This window comes from Schistocerca serialis, chromosome 6 (assembly GCF_023864345.2).
Source record: "Schistocerca serialis cubense isolate TAMUIC-IGC-003099 chromosome 6, iqSchSeri2.2, whole genome shotgun sequence".
NCBI lineage: Eukaryota > Metazoa > Arthropoda > Insecta > Orthoptera > Acrididae > Schistocerca > Schistocerca serialis.
In genome coordinates this window covers 374,971,181-374,987,854 of record NC_064643.1, presented here as the reverse complement: position 1 = coordinate 374,987,854, position 16,674 = coordinate 374,971,181, and the positions used below count along the sequence as shown (strand labels likewise).

The following is a 16,674-nucleotide window of genomic DNA, read 5'->3' as shown; positions in this document are numbered from 1 at the left end:
GATGTGATATTGAAGAGGAAACGTGAAGGGACACGTACAGCATCTGTTGACTGACACAGACCGCCGACAGTTGAAGAGCGTCGTAATGTGCAATAGGCAGACACCTATCCAGACCATCGCACAGGAATTCCACTGCATCAGATCCACTGCAAGTACTATGACAGTTAGGCAGGAGGTAAGAAAACTTGGATTTCATGGTAGAGCGGCTGCTAATGAGCCACACAACACGCCGGTAAATGAAAACGTTTGGTGTGAGGAGCGTAAACATTGGATGGTTGAACAGTGGAAAAAGGTTGTGTGGATTGACGAATCACGGTACACAATGTGGCGATCCGATGGCAGGGTGTGGTTATGGCGAATGCCCGGTGAACGTCATCTGCCAGCGTGTGTAGTGCCATCAGTAAAATTCGGAGGCAGTGGTGTCATGGTGTGGTCGTGTTTCTCATGGTGAGGGCTTGCACCCCTTGTTGTTTTGCGTGGTACTATCACAGCACAGGCCTACATTGATGTTTCAAGCACCTTCTTGCTTCTCACATTTGAAGAGCAATTCGGGAATGGCGATTGCATCTTTCAACACGATCGAGCATCTGTTCATAATGCACGGCCTGTGGCGGAATGGTTACACGACAATAACATCCCTGTAATGGTCTATCCTGCGCAGAGTCCTGGCCTGAATCCTACAGAACATCTTTGGGATGTTTTGGAACGCCGACTTCGTGCCAGGGCGCACCGACCGACATCGATACCTCTCCTAAGTGCAGCACTCTGTGGAGAATGGGCTGCCATTCCCCAAGAAACCTTCCAGCATCTGATTAAACGTATGCCTGCCAGAGTGGAAGCTGTCATCAAGGTTAAGGGTGGGCCAACACCATATTGAGTTCAAGGATTACAGATGGAGGGCGCCACGAACTTGTAAGTTATTGTCGGACAGGTGTGCGGATACTTTTTATCACATAGTGTATATTGATACAGAATGTTTGGCTCCTTTTCCTGTCAGTTCACTTATTTTCAGCATCATTCTGCAGCACCACGTCTCAAACGCTTCGATTCTCTTCTTTTCCAGTTTTCCCATAATTTATGTTTTACTTCTATGCAATACTATTCTCGTGGCGTACGTTCTTCGGTATTTCTTTACCAAGTTAAGCCCCCCGTTTGGCATTAGTGGACTTCTTTTGGTGCGGCATTGACTACTACTGTGCTAGTCTTTCTTCATGGTTAGTCTGTCATGCCTTGTCTTGCTTCCAACTTAGTACTGTGGAATTCCTTCATCTACTATGCTATCCCCAATATTGATGTCAGTCATTTCTGCTGACCCTCAGTACTTCCGTATTTCTTTGGCTTACTCTCAGTGCATTTACGAGGGACGTTCAGTAAGCAATTCAACAATATTTCCTGAAAGCAGGTTGGCTTTACTCAGAGTTCCAATATACCACTCTTTTGGCTACACAACCCTATTTTTCAGCATAATCTCCGCCCAATGCGACAGCCTTATGCCACTTCCAGCCGCGCGGGGTAGCCGCACAGTCTTAGGCGTCTTGTAGCGGCCCGCGCGGCTACCCCCGTCGGAGGTTCGAGTCCTCCCTCGGACATGTGTATGTGTGTTGTCCTTAGCGTAAGTTAGGTTAAGTAATGTGTAAGCTTAGGGACTGATGACCTCAGCAGTTTGGTCCCATAAGCTCTTACCACAAATTTCCAAATTATTACTTCCTCTTGTTTCTTGTATATGGTGAATGCTCGTCTTACCCGCCTTTCCCTGTAGCGAATACCTATTTCCCTGAGAATTTCAGACGTCTTGCTCCGCTTTACGTTGCCGAACACAATTTCAGGGTCGACAGATCCTATGCATAAATCCTGAGTTTTATTCAGTATTATTTCTATAGCTAAGCATAACTTCGGGACTTTCATTCCATTCTTCTGTTTTTCTAGGCGGTAACATGGTTGCGTGAGCTGTGGCGTTGATTGTGCGATAATTATTGCATTTATACGCCCTTGCTGGGTCCGTTTAAAGAGTACTGGAATAAATCGTATCACTCTCCCTTCCGCTACACTAAAGGTGACTTTAAGGTACATTTACACAGGTTGTATTTTACAGTAATATGTGCCCGCAATAGTATTGCCGTCTCACCTGTGTAATGTGGTCCCAACTTACGTAATTTTATGCCTGGCCTTATCCTGTGTCTTCACAGGGTCGGTGTGTTAATATGGATGGCTCTGAGCACTATGCGACTTAACTTCTGAGGTCATCAGTCGCCTAGAACTTAGAACTACTTAAACCTAACTAACCTAAGGACATCACACACATCCATGCCCGAGGCAGGATTCGAACCTGCGACCGTAGCGGTCGCTCGGTTCCAGACTGTAGCGCCTAGAACCGCACGGCCACGCCGGCCGACTTGTTAATATGGATTGGGCAGTGTTAGTGGTGGAGGGTAACCGCCTACTTTCCCGTCGCCGCTGTCCACACCGAGTGTTATCCTATGCGAAAGTTTGTATTCGCCTAGTTGCATGTGGAAAACCGCCTAAAAACCACATCGAGGCTGTCGGCACACTGGCCCTCGTCGTTAATTCGCCGGGCGGATTCGATACGGAGCTGGCACGACTCCCTGAATCCCGGAAGCGGCTTGCTAACGAACACGGGTATTCGAGCGGGTCGTAATGTGATTGCAAATGTTGCAGTATTGATCGGCAGTATTGCTAAGGGAGCAGGCAGGCTCTTGCAAATAGTTGCCGACATGTGGCCGATGCGTTGCCGCCGCTGAATATTTTGTGTGGCCGAGCCATATTTATCTCTGTCCTTGTATAAATGCACCTCTCTCACTCCATATTTACCTCTGTCCTTGTATAAATGCACCTCTCTCACTCTCAACCGTGCTTCCTCTTTCTCACGCCGGCGGCGCCCAGTGCTAAATCACGTAACTGGAGCGGTGAAACAATATTATTTGGCTCCAGTTCAAGAGTTGGAGTTCACGTGCGCCTAGTTGATTTGTTTGTCATCTACAAAAATGCAAAGGACCTCGGTTTTAATAAATGAAATGTGATTCGTACATCTACGTCCAGATCTGCAGCTGTGAGCCATAATTATATTCTACATAGGTTATTAAAACTCCTAAACTTTTTGAAATTTCATCACGTGTAGTTCTTGGGCACTAGCTTGGCAACTGACCTCTGATTATGGCCTTTCTACACCTCGCTTTTCACGTCCCATATTACGAAATTAGTACGTATCTTACTTTACTGGTGTACCTCAATGAAATAAAGGGTGTCCAGGTTAAACAAAATATAAAATGTAATACCTCCAGAAGTAATTTAGGTATTTATTGACGGTATGTCCCTTTAGGTATGATAATTCAAAATGTGTTTTTACGCACTTAAAAAGACTCGGCATGTACACCGTTACTGGTGACACAGACATGTAAACTGTATTCCACATCTCTCCAAGCGTTTTGCAGCACTGCAGGTGTAACGTTTACGATGGTTGTGCGAATGCCACGGCGCTGATCTCTTACGTCACGGACTGGTGTCTGGTACACTTCTTCATAAGCCCCCATAGAAAAAAAAAAACATGTGGCGTAATGTCTGGGCTTCTAGGGGGCTAAGCAATCGATGGAATACCTCTCCCTATCCAGCGATCTGGGAACGCTTGATTCAAAAAAATCCCTCACAGTGTTCGCAGAATGGCCTGGGGCGTCATCTTGTTGAAAGGACACGTCATAGGGAAGTCGTGGCACAGCATACGTGTGTACGTACGTTGTTGCATTAACTGTAGGCTCCGCGAAGAAGACTGGACCTACGTTTAATCCTGTCCTTCAACAGTCCACAACCCACACCCACTTTTGGAGAGTCGCTACCATACTCTGTCACTACGTAGGGGGTTGGGGGTCAGTTACCCATATGCGGCAATTTTGTGTGTTTACCGTGCCGGAAGTATGGAGTGTAGCCCCGTTTGGGAAACAGACGAAATCGAGGAATGATTCGCTTTCATCCATTTTTGCCAGAAGTGACTCCGCAAATACCTTCCGTCGTGGCCTGTTCTCAGGCTCGATTTTGTGACGAAGCTGCAGTTAGTACGTCCTTAGACGCAACGTTTTATGGACATAGACGACATCGCGTACTGTCGAACGAGGTTAGCTGTAACTATCTACCTGCTTGTCGGAGTGGATTACGAGGGCTCCGATGGAAGGACGTACGGATTAATTCAACAGCAGCCTCTGGAACTGCTTGCTTGCCGTTAAGTCCGACATCGAAAGCAAACTCACAGCTTCCCTGAAGCGGCTTGTCCCATTTCTTGACTGTTACTTAATTGTCAGCTGATCGCAATCTCCACTCACGCTGAAAACGACGTTGTACCAGTGTAATAGACTTTAGCGCCTCGAGAGAAAGCGCAGAAAGCAACTTCTGCTGTGGAGTCCACAAATGACTACTGACGCGCGTCTACGTGAAAAAGAGCATGCTCATGCGGTACGAACTGCCGCAAGCAAACACAGAAAACATTTTGAGTTACCATAATTGTAGAAGTAAACCACTAATAAATATCTCAATTAAGTCTCAAGTTATTACAGTTTATGTTATTATATGTTTAACCTGGACAGCCGATATTAACATAAACGTCTTATTTTTATTTCAAATTTATCTTGATGAATACCTTGAGCTTTTCCGCCAAAGCGTTGCAAACAGCTGGTACTAAGATGCGTATCGATGAAAAGTGCGCGTATGAGTCACCTGTAGCCAAAGCTGAAGAATTATCGCCACTGTTGTTGTATACTGGTATACAGCTTTTCATACAAGTGTTGCTACTATCATTTCTCGGGGCATTTGTTTTACGATATGTTTCAAATCGTGTTTGAACATTCTGGAAGAGGCAAGTATCCGTCATCAGTTCACGGGTAAAAAGTTACGGAGGCAGTTCGCGAACTTAAAAAAACAACGCATCTAAAAACTCCAAACTCGAATTTCTCGTTTCCTTGCTAACATTTTTGCTTGTGGAATGCAAAAGCAGAGGTGACGCACTTTGTAGCTGCCATTCCGCGGCTATACTGTGTCCCATGCTAACACTTGTGGTCCTGAAATGTACTGCCACAAGCGTTGCCCGGCAACAACGACCGGAAGTGTTGCCGAACTTGTAGCTGCAACTCATGTGGATCGCAATGTTGCCGTGCTATACTGTCGGCAATATGCAACTTCTATGGTCCTTGTAAGCGTACCTTTCGTACGCCTTGTGAATGGTGTTAAAATGTATGCACTGAGTTCAGGCTTCTAAAAGAAAAGGAGTAGAGAAAGATATGTGAGACGCGGAAACGCTAAAAAGTTCCTGATGTCCCGCAAACTTTGCAGGACAGTGGAAGTATTTGCTATTTAAAATTATCATGTTCTGCCAAGCATCAACAAAAAATTCAGTTAATATTAGTAAACTTCCGAATTCAGCACTGATTAGCTTTTCTGTGCATTTTACTAGGAAACTATTTTTTCTGCATCAAAAGCTTAGAACAAGTGTTAATATACTTCAGTTGTAGCTTACTAGTAGCACGTACAGAAGTTATTCTCATAGATTACTGTCTTGTACAGAAGCAACTGTTTATTACAATAAAACTCCACTGGGAGCACCAGTATTCCTGTAAGATGTAAGATGCTCTTCTTTCCTTTGGAATATTGCTCTCGCTCTACAGGGAACAGAATGTTTGTCATAGAGAAAAGCACGCAATGAAAAGTGACACAAATAATCCCTAGAAAATTAAGGTACAATAACTATAAATATAATACAGGAATGAAATTCGACGTACAGACTACGGAAAACATTCATGTTGGCATGCTATAATTTCGTCACGTGATGGACACTTGTTTACTCATAAATAGGGGGAGATATAGCTCCTCCAAGTTTAAAAATAACTTCTAAGTGCTAGCTGTATTTCATGTACAGCAGTGCATGGTATCAGATGGATCTTAAAGCAAAAGAAAAATTTTTTAAGACGAGACATATGTGAATCGGTGTCCGCAGCACGACTTATGGAACGGAATCTTTAAAAAAAATTGAAAAACGCTCTCTCTGAGGATGCCTATGCTATTCCCTGATTCTAGGACCAATGCTTACGGCTGGACGTCGGGTTACGAAACAATTTAACTCCGGTTCCACTAAGTTAGGGGTTGAATTTTACAAAGTCCTTTCTACGTCACTTGAAGAGCCGGCCAGAGTGGCCGAGCGGCTCTAGGCGCTTCAGTCTGGAACCGCGTGACCGCTACGGTCGCAGGTTCGAATCCTGCCTCGGGCATGGATGTGTGTGATGTCCTTAGGTTAGTTAGGTTTAAATACTTCTAAGTTCTAGGGGACTGATGACCTCAGATGTTAAGTGCTACAGTGCTCAGAGCCATTTGAGCCATCACTTGAATGTTCGCTCAGAATTTTATGTTTATGGGACTCTTATTTTAGAGTGGGCCTCTGTATGACTACTATGACTTGAGCCTCAATTTAGCCCCTTGGGCAATGAATTTTGAATAATCCTTTCTGATTGGGCGTCTGCGTCTCACAAAGGATGCGCCTAACAAATTTCATGTTTCCAGGACCAATGATTTGGATTGGGAGATGATTTTTAAATTGGACCACATCGCTTCATCTGGAACATCATTATACATCTGAGCTCCTTAGGGGTTGAATTTTACAAAATAAATTTTCAGTGGAAGCCTATGGTAGATAATAAATACGTTAGGTAAAACATTTTCGACCATTTATTTCAAGCGACAAAAATATGTGTAGTTAGTTACATGTAAGTTTATGAATACTATTTTTGAAAGTGCGCATTCTACCTAATCAAATGAAGATTTGATCCATAGCGGATGTTGGTATTACTGGTCTTTAAATAGAATGTAAAATAATAATTGGGTGTGACAAGTTTCGTTATCGTTTTCGCTTCTCGAGAGTGATCTTTAGCTATCAAAGCACCTTACATTATAATAATTCCCATAAGTCCTTGGCTCTGAGTGTGGAGTAAGTATGAAGTGCGTACCTTCTGCCGTGCACCTTCCTCGTTCCTCGATAACCGCAACAGACCAGTGGGCTACAAGCAGAGCAGTGGGTATCGGCGTTCGAAGGCGCCCGCCCGTGACGTCACCGCCAGCCACCTGTTCGCAGCTGTCTGCCTGACCCGACCCTCGCAGACACGCCGCCGACAGCGCGACCTTCACCCAGTGAACCCGGGCCCCAACTGGGGCGCACGTCAACGCCGCCAGCTGCTTCTTGCGAGCCCTGTGTGTAGCTCCTACTGTGGACATTTCGACAAGCACTTTATCTGATACAGCCAGATGAAAGATGATGCTCGCACTGGCACAACGGAGTGTAATACAACTGATGGCGGCGGGCAGAAATCTGGGCGGTATTGAAATGCAATTCATTATATAAAAGTATTTTTTTATTTCGTTACACAGCTTTGATTTCGAAGAATTTGATTCCCCCCACTCGAAAAGTCGCATTTACACTGGCTATGTTTTCGGCAATACGTGGCCGCAATAGCGTTGCCGTCAATGCAATGTGGCTGCAACTAAGACAATTTTGCGGTATTGCTAGCTAATATTGTTGGTTTTGCATGCTGTTGCAGGTAGCTGCCGACGTATTGCCGAGGTGCTGCCTGTGTTCTCCGACAAGGGGGAAATTATTTCGTATTGCAGGCAGGATCTATTTTTGTCCGCTAATATACGTCCGTCTTGCACTCAGCTTTGTTTACTACATATCTCACCTCCAGCGCTGCATCACCTGTCTGACAAGTGAGCGAAAACAATATCGTTTCGCTTTATTCAAAAGTTTGCGCATGTGACCTATAGCCTCCTTTTGTTTGTTGTGTACATCAATGGAGAAGTGCACAAACGAGATAATTATGAATTTCTCAAATGCAATTTATTTACGACCAGAACTATGGGACGTAGAAAGTAATGCATTCAAAGAACGCAATCTGAAAATCGTAGTTGCGCCAACGGCAGTTGGCGAGCTGTTGCCGATAAAGACGTTTGTTTCCGTCTGATGATGAACGAATATAAAATGTAAATGAAAATTAGATTCCTACTTCAAACTTACGTTAATGATATCCTTCTCTTCTACCTAACCATTTGCATACTTCTGTGCCAACAGACTTCCTGATGAAGAGGTACGCTACATAAGATTTCTGAAAGAATCACCAATAACTAAAAATCGATAGCCGATCGCCAGTCAAATTGTAGCTGGTGTACACGCTATCATATTTGTATCGGTTTTAGTATTTGGGTTGGGTTGTTTGCGGGGAGGAGACCAGACAGCGAGGTCATCGGTCTCATCGGATTATGGAAGGACGGGGAAGGAAGTCGGCCGTGCCCTTCCACAGGAACCATCCCGGCATTTGCCTGGAGCGATTTAGGGAAATCACGGGAAACCTAAATCAGGATTCTCTGCCTCGTGATGACTGGGTGTTGTGTGATGTCCTTAGGTTAGTTAGGTTTAAGTAGTTCTAGGGGACTGATGACCATAGATGTTAAGTCCCATAGGGCTCAGAGCCATTTGAACCTAAATCAGGATGGCGGGACGCGGGATTGAACCGTCGTACTCCCGAATGCGATTTTAGTATTTCTCTAGTACGTTCGGCTCACCCCGTCGGAGGTTCGAGTACTCCCTCGGGCATGGGTGTGTCTGTGGTCCTTAGCGTAAGTTAGTTTAAGTTAGATTAAATAGTGTGTAAGCTTAGGGACCGATGACCTCAGCAGTTTGGTCCCACAAGACCTTGCCACAAATTTCCAAATTTTTTTCCAATACGAGATATTCGAAATCGTATTTCGACATTCTGATAGAAGTTTCTGGAAAAGGTACATACCCAACATCAGTACACAAGTTGAATTTTGTGAAGCACCGTGCTTACTTAAAAACAATTATAAGGATTCAGTTGCAAAAGGCAGAAACATATATTCTTATCTACAACGTAATCAGCATTGAGTTAGCAACTTAGAAAGATCGGTTGAAAATATTAACAATTACTCTGCTACGTCTACGAAGAAGATTTGTGGCATATTTTTGAACAGATCTTGAAAATTTTACCAACACTATCTGTGCTCCGCAGTTCCTACCTAAGGCAATGCTTCCTTTTATGCTTGTTTTCACTCGGGTTACCAGACAATAGGTAATACGACGAGAAAAGCGAATTGCCAACGAATTCCGCAATATACTTTAATTCAGCTTTAAGTATATACCCGATTATAAGTTACACCCATCTTTCTGCGGAAAGCGTAGAAATACGATCAAAAGCGTACAAGACGCGCTGTGGGGATGGAAACATTTTGTTTGGAGCGCGTTACTGTATTTTCGATTCACTCAATTTTTTTTATAGTACAGTAATTAGATTCCTGCAGTGATTTACTATTGCTAAGTGCACACCGTACATTGAAAATCTGTATTCAGTGCATTATTGATCTCTGGAAAAATATCTCCTATTGTTTATTGCATAGTCTTTTACAGCATCAAATTTTCGGCAAATTAGCAGATACCATCGATCGTTTTATTCCTTTCGCCATTTGAATACACAGTTAAATACCTGCGCATACTTTTTCAAGATGTTACTCATGTAGTGAAGACCGGAACTGCAACGTTTACTTCATTCTTAAATTTGTTGTCGTCGACAACATTGATTTGATCTTTTTATCTCTGAACGATATCAAAATGTCTTCGTCTGTTATAATCGACGCTGTTCATTCATATCATCATCATCATCATCACCATAGTCGTCGTCGTCGCCGTCACCTATCGTCGGTTTCGTGGTCGTCGTCGTAGTCGTCGTCGTGGACGTCGTCGTCGTCGTCATCTGCAACAGATTCATCAGTGAAGCTGTATGAGAACGTAATTACGTAGAAAATTTCCCATACATTACAATAAATGATAGTCTCAATACCTGCAAATCTTCAGGCTCCATAGAATCTAGCACCTTGGTGAATCTCACATGGAGAGAATAATTACGAAACGTCTTTGGCGTCATCAAATTCGTTGGAAAGTGCAACATATGAAACGCATCTTATAAACCTATGAAAAAATGTGGTTTACGTCAATTGTCAGTAAATATCTTTGGAGTAATTGCTTTGAATAGCGAAGTTTCAAGTTTTGTATAATGCCCTGCTCAGACGGTTGTACATCACTTGTGGTGTTCGGAGGTAAAAATATTGGCTTCATAGCTTTTAATTTAATAACATGGTATGCCAGACAGTTATTAATAAAACGTGCGACTTTACGCTTTTCTCGTAAAAATCGCTTATACAAATTGAGAATCCAATCAGTAAATATAATGGCCGACACTCCTGCTTTTTCGTTTGCCGCATGTTATTTAGGAGTATTCTTACATTTTTAAAACACAGTTGTTTCAGATTCTTCCCATCACTAATAGGGTAGTTCCAGATCCATCCGAATTCCACTCTAGTCCTTTCCCTCCCCTCCCCACCGCCCTCCCCCCACCCACACCCCCGTACCAATGCTAACGGTCTGCAAACGGCAAAATTTCAGCGGTAAGCAACGGTAAAATAAGATAGTCTCATCTACGTTGAAAACAAATTTCGCGTTATATTGTTTTATTTTATTATTGAAGCCAACATAACGTGTATCCAATCAGTAGTCATGGCAAAACTTGGTTAGCTTTACCGCAAAAATTTAACACTTTGCTGTTCTTTTTCGTGAAAAGTTCCCAAAAGCCTACATTTGGAGAAAATTCAATATCCGTTTGGTTTCCAGCAATGTTACTTTTATTTTTACTGGCTTAATTAGTACAAATATCAATTAATAACAATATTTTGCTGTACTCCTATTACAGTCTGCCAAGCCTCTCTGTTAAGGGCACCCTCCTTGCGTACCCACGATGCCTCGTTCTTTCACTGTGTTGTCTTTCCAATAACATCGTGTCTTCGGCGTTTACATCTGTCAAGTGATTTCCATTCAAAAACTGCCCTTGACCACCGATGATATGACATTTTCAATAAATGTCCATACCACTTTAATGATTTTTTACGGTCCTATATATCACTGTTTAATTGGCCCTCATTCTAGCTCTTACCTCATCATTAGTTTTTTTTTTTTCGATTCTTGATATTCCGCTATTCCTTCGTAAATAATCAATTTCCACAGCTATTAGCCTCCTTATAAGGTCAGCATTTAACCATCATAGTTCAGATCCATAGAAAAGGACTGATTCGGCTATTAGCCTATCCAATCTTTTCTTACTGTTGTTAGAAATGTTCTTGTCCGACAGAATCGAATTCATACAACATATTAATTTTCTGCTTTGTCGCGTTCTGTATTTTACTTATGTATTACTCGATCTACTTTTGTCCATATTTGCCCCTAGATGTTCAAATTTTGCTGCCTGCATTAACTACCCAGACCCTGGAAAGAGAACAATTCGAAATTTAGTTTGTTTGAAGCAAACAAGCAATGCAGTCTCTACACCTTCTTTCTTAACTATTTTCATGCGTTTGCTCTCTGGCTTGAACATGCTGCACTCAAACTTTGCTTTAATTTGCTCTCTATTTTTAACTTTCGTTAACGGTGTAAGTTAGCAATTGCCAAACTCTCGGACTTCGATCTCCGTATGTCATCAGCTGCCTTAAGTGTCTCCATGTTCATTTAAAACGAGATTTCTACAACTGCAAGTAAAAAAAGAAAAAAACTGTACCTGTATGGGAAAAGAAGAAACACGAAACGATTTCGACACAAAATTCACTGATTTTTTAACACAGACATCAACGAATTCGTGTACTGTCTTTTGTGTTTGTATAGAGACAGTATCCGAAGACAAGCGGTAACATAGGAACAGAAATAACCATTATTTAATTTATTTGGTCTAACGAAAAAACAAGCCGTTAAATCTGGGTGACTCCACGGTCGCAGAAGTAGACATATTTGTTCGTCCAAGGAGAAAATATTTTCACGTTAGGTGCTTTTGTTCCGCGTTAAAAGAAAAAAAAATAATTAAACTACATAATATTTTATCCGAATCGCAGAATTATTTCGTGTTAACTGATTTTTCATGTTAAACGGTTTTCACTGTACTTGTTCAAAACTGCTACGAAGAATACTGCTATCATGACCAACGCCCATCTTTGGCTTCTGATGTACTACAGGTCTCTAGAAGGTCGTGCAACGCAGGAAACCGGTTACAAGGGACGGGATTATTAGGACATAATCTGGTTGGCAATGCTCCCAAGACAATTCTCCCGCGTGAAGCAATCTGCGATACTGCCGTGTTTGTTTACTGGCGAACTGATAGCCGGGCGCTGTTGCAACGCCGGGACGCGGGCCACTGGCACAGAAAATTATCTTCCGTGCTGCGTCTCTGCACGCCTCTCCCCGATTACAAGCCGTTTAGTTAGCAGCTAACGAAAGGGGGCTGACCAGTTTCTCTTTTGGCTTAATTCACTGATAACACGAAACTTTTAATGCAAGAAAATAACCGCTTACTGAAAACAAAAGCACACTCTCACCTGAACTAATAGCATTGCTTCCACGGCAATGCTGCTAATGTCAAGCAACTAATACAGCTGTTAGGACATAAAAAGTGATAAAATGGGAGTAGGTAGTGTTTATTCCCATAAGGATATGTCGCAAATTAGGGTGCCAGTATACTCAAATGGCTTTGGCTCAACACGACTAAGCGGCAGCGTCAATAGGTCTACATAAAATAATTTCAGAATTTGGCATTAATTAATTTGGAGAGCGATAATGATGTACATAATTTTTATATAATTGTCTTGATTGTACCATTTTTGAATGGAAATTACCGGTTTCGGCTGTGCCATAGCCATCTTCAGATTCTATCATAGAAGCAAAAGAAAGTACATTAGTAGCTAATAGAAGTTATAATAAAAAACAATACACATCTCATTGTGCTGCACTGCAACAATACATAACTCGTGAAAATAAGACGAGTCAGAACCGCCAAGCATGCATCAACCTGTCATATACAGGATGCAAAGCGATCCGAGAGGTCGTTGATGCATGTATAACGTACATGTGGTAAAAAGTAAATTAATTTGGAAGTACAATTCTTTCAAATATTCTCTGATGAATGTCAGAATGCAAGACTTTAAAATAAAAAAAATTATCCATACGAAAAATTTATTCGACTTCCGACAGTTTACACTGACTTGTTACAATGCGGCAGAATGAAAGGTATATTTTTCTATTGTAACTTCTTTTTTTCGTCTCTAAATCTATTAGCTAGTAATGTACTCGTATTTTCTTTTACTTCTATTGTAGAATCTGAAGTGACTACTGCATTTGCAAAACTCGTAGTTCTATTCAAAAACTGTGCGATTAAGATGCTTAAATAAAAATTAGAAAAAATTAAAATAAGTTAACTCTCGTCTCAAATACTACTCTAAGAAACGGGGTAACAACGTGTACTTGGGAAATTCTTTCTTCCTTTTGCTGCCGTAATGGGTTACAAAACATACCACTGTCGACACAAACTTGTGCGTCTGTAAATGGGTAGATATACGGTGTGTTTAATATCCGATGGTGACAGTCGCCGAAATAAGTCACGCGGAATAAAAAATTCTCCAGCGACCTAGACGAAAACTGTTTATTTGTGTCGTGAACCGCGTGGTTGCAAAATGCTGTGTAGAACTAGGAAATTGGCGTCAGCAGGAGACTATTGCAACACTGAAGGAAAGCTGACAGTATTTTGGGACCGGAGCACCTGCATAACGGGTTTATAGAGAGCACCGTTCGGACCATTAGAGGGTTCTGAAGGGATGCGATGTCACCATGTCACGCAGCCCCGCAGGTACCCCTTTATCGTTGTGATCGCACTTCATAGTTAGCTGGAGAATTTCTTGAGATTTTGATCAGCAACTAACAGCGTGGTATTCAAGGAATACCACTATTTATTACCGTACTCTCCTCTTCCAGGTGTCACTAATACGATCGGAACCATTCCCAGTAAAATCTCTCAGCGAACACTGGAACGGATAGTCGCTGCCATTATGAAACAGATTTCCCATAACTGTGGAGAAACTGTCAGTCCGAAAGGGAAGCGAGCACGAAAAAATACATGACTTATTTTATTTACAAACCCCGTGTGTCTGCACTCTGTCTTTAACTGATACACGGCTAATTTGAAACAAAAAAATTGTTATTTTGGAGTTCTGTCATCGCATTCAGTTTAGGAAAGGTTAAATGTATGTGTAATCAGCACATCGCTTGAACACGTCTTAAGAAACATCCGGTTGTGGTTCGACGGCTGGAAATCAAACTGATCTTTAAGGATAATTAATGTAAATATGTGTCTGTGTGTGTGTCTGTGTGTGTGTTTGTATGTGAATAATACAGCTACTGAAAAGCCCTCCGTACTTTATCATAAAATGAGACATACAGTTATCAAAACAAGCGTAGTCGTCAAGGTCCGTATCAAAATAGACCGCCCTGATGGACAACACTGGTGACTTTGAATACGTACGTCAGTTCATTTCCTCCCTATTGTATTCGTGCCTCAATGAATTTAGGAGAAACTACAAAATTCACAGTCACAATACCAAAAGTAAAAATGATTTCCATATCGACTTTACATCGCGATGTAACATTCAAAATCGAGTTTTATATTTCCTTGGAAAGGCCTTTAACATGTTGCCAGCAGACAACAGGCAGAAAATTCCCAGATATCCAAAAATAAAGTAAAAGATTACCTTATCAGTCATTTCTTCTATAATTTATCAGAATATTTTGATTTGGGGATGCAACCCGATTAGTACTGTTTGTATTATAGACATCGCCGCCTCGGAAATAGTTTCTGAAGTAAGTGCGCTGGTAAATACAACAAACACTGTGCGGTATTATTGGACTAGATTTCTATATTTTTAATATCGAGGATTATGTGCAGCTACTGAGATACACAAAAACACCATACTTAGCCGGCCGAGGTGGCCGAGCGGTTCTAGGCGCTACGGTCTGGAACCGCGCGGTCGCTACGGTCGCAGGTTCGTATCCTGCCTCGGCATGGATGTGTGTGATGTCCTTGGGTTAGCTAGGTTTAAGTAGTTCTAAGTTCTAGGGGACTGATGACCTCAGAAGTTAAGTCCCATAATGCTCAGAGCCATTTGAACACCATACTTATAAAATCACAGCTTCGACCTGGCATTCCTATTTTCTAAGCTCTTCGCAGGACAACTGTTTTTTGTCGGAGTCCGGACCAACAAATAATTGATGTGTGTTTGTTCTTATACACTCTTAGAAAAAAAAGCACCACGAAGGAGTTATCGGAATGGGACGGAAATCGGTAGATGATATGCACATGCATATACAAATAAATGATAACAATTTCAGAAAAAATTGGATGAGTTTTGGTTAAAAACAGTCTTGGTTGCAATTTTATTTTTTGATTTTTCAACTACGCGTTTCGCCTTATTTAGGCATCTTCAGGTTGTCTTAATTTGGTATTTATTAGCAGGATCCTTTAGTCAGTGTAGCCAAAGTGCATCGTCGAATATATCAGGCCAACATCTTTCCTGTGAACGGGAACGCGTTATGTAGGTCTTGGTGTCACTCGCGTCCATCTAGAAAAGTTTTTACTGAGTTTAACGAAGGCGATGTTGACCTGATATATTCGACGATGCCCTTTGGCTACACTGACTAAAGGATCCTTCTAAGAAATACCAAGTTAAGATAACCTGAAGATGGCTAAATAAGAAGAAATGCATAGTTGAAAACTAAAAAACTAAAAGGGCAACCAAGACTGTTTTTAACCAATACTTTTAAGCGCTGGCTTGCTGTATGCCACATGTGGTTTGCTGTCTGCCACATATGGACTGGAAAAATGGATGATTTATTCAAGAGAAAGAGCTTCACAAATTGAGCAAGTCAATAACGCCATGCTTCAGCTCTGGCCCTAAGGCAAGCAGTTATTCGGCTTGGTACTCGTAGACAGAATTGCTGGATGTCCTCGTGAGGGATATCTTATCAAATTCTGTCGAATTGTCACGTTACATCGTCATAATCCCGAGCTAGTTGGAGGGCCCTACCCATAATGCTACAAACATGCTTAATTAGGGAGAGATTCGGCGAGCTTGCTGGCCAAATAGCAAGCATGAAGAGAAGCAGTAAAAACACTCGCCCTGTATGGGCGGACATTTCCTTGCTGAAATGTAAGTCTAGGATGGTTTGCCATGAAGGGCAACAAAAGACGGCGTAGAATACCGTCGACGTACTGCTGTGGTGTAAGGCTGCCACCGATGACAACCAAAGGGGTCCTACTATGAAATGAAATGGCCTGGAATCTCATTAGCGGAAGCAGAATTGCCATCTTCCATGAGTCCCGCTTCGAAATGAGCCCTGACGACGAGCAAAGATGTGTCTGGAGACTCCCCAGACGGCGCTGGGATATCAACCTGTCGCCCGCCATACGGCTCGACAACCAGGAGTGATGATCTGGGGAGCTATTTCTTTCGCAACAGGACCCCTTTGATTGTCATCAATGGTACCCTTACAGCAAGCCTCGTTTTGTTGACCTTCTTGGAAAATTATCCTGAGCTTACGTTTCAGCAAGATTATGCCCGGCCGTACATTGCGAGAGTGTGTACCGCCTGTCTTCGTGCTTGCCAAATCCTACCTTAGCCAGCAAGGTCGCCTGACCTCTCCCCAACAGAGAAAGTCTGTAACATTATGAGCAGGCCCTCCAACCCCCTTTGGATTTTGGCGAT

The 16,674-nt window shown here is 42.4% G+C and overlaps 1 protein-coding gene across 3 annotated transcripts in view; it reads right to left on the bottom strand.

The window, feature by feature from the left end:
- The window catches only part of LOC126484557 (uncharacterized), a 109,911-nt gene that overhangs the window by 13,977 nt on the left and 79,260 nt on the right, over positions 1–16,674 (bottom strand). The window contains exon 3 of one of the 3 annotated variants that reach the window (XR_007587875.1): positions 9,537–9,803. Coding sequence is in view for 1 of the 3 variants with exons in the window: in XM_050108118.1 (XP_049964075.1) it covers positions 9,719–9,803 (85 nt within the window). In the remaining 2 variants the exon portion in view is untranslated. Of the gene's footprint in view, positions 1–6,995; positions 7,251–9,536; positions 9,804–16,674 lie in introns of all 3 variants that reach the window. The other 2 variants (XR_007587876.1, XM_050108118.1) reach the window with 2 other exon arrangements.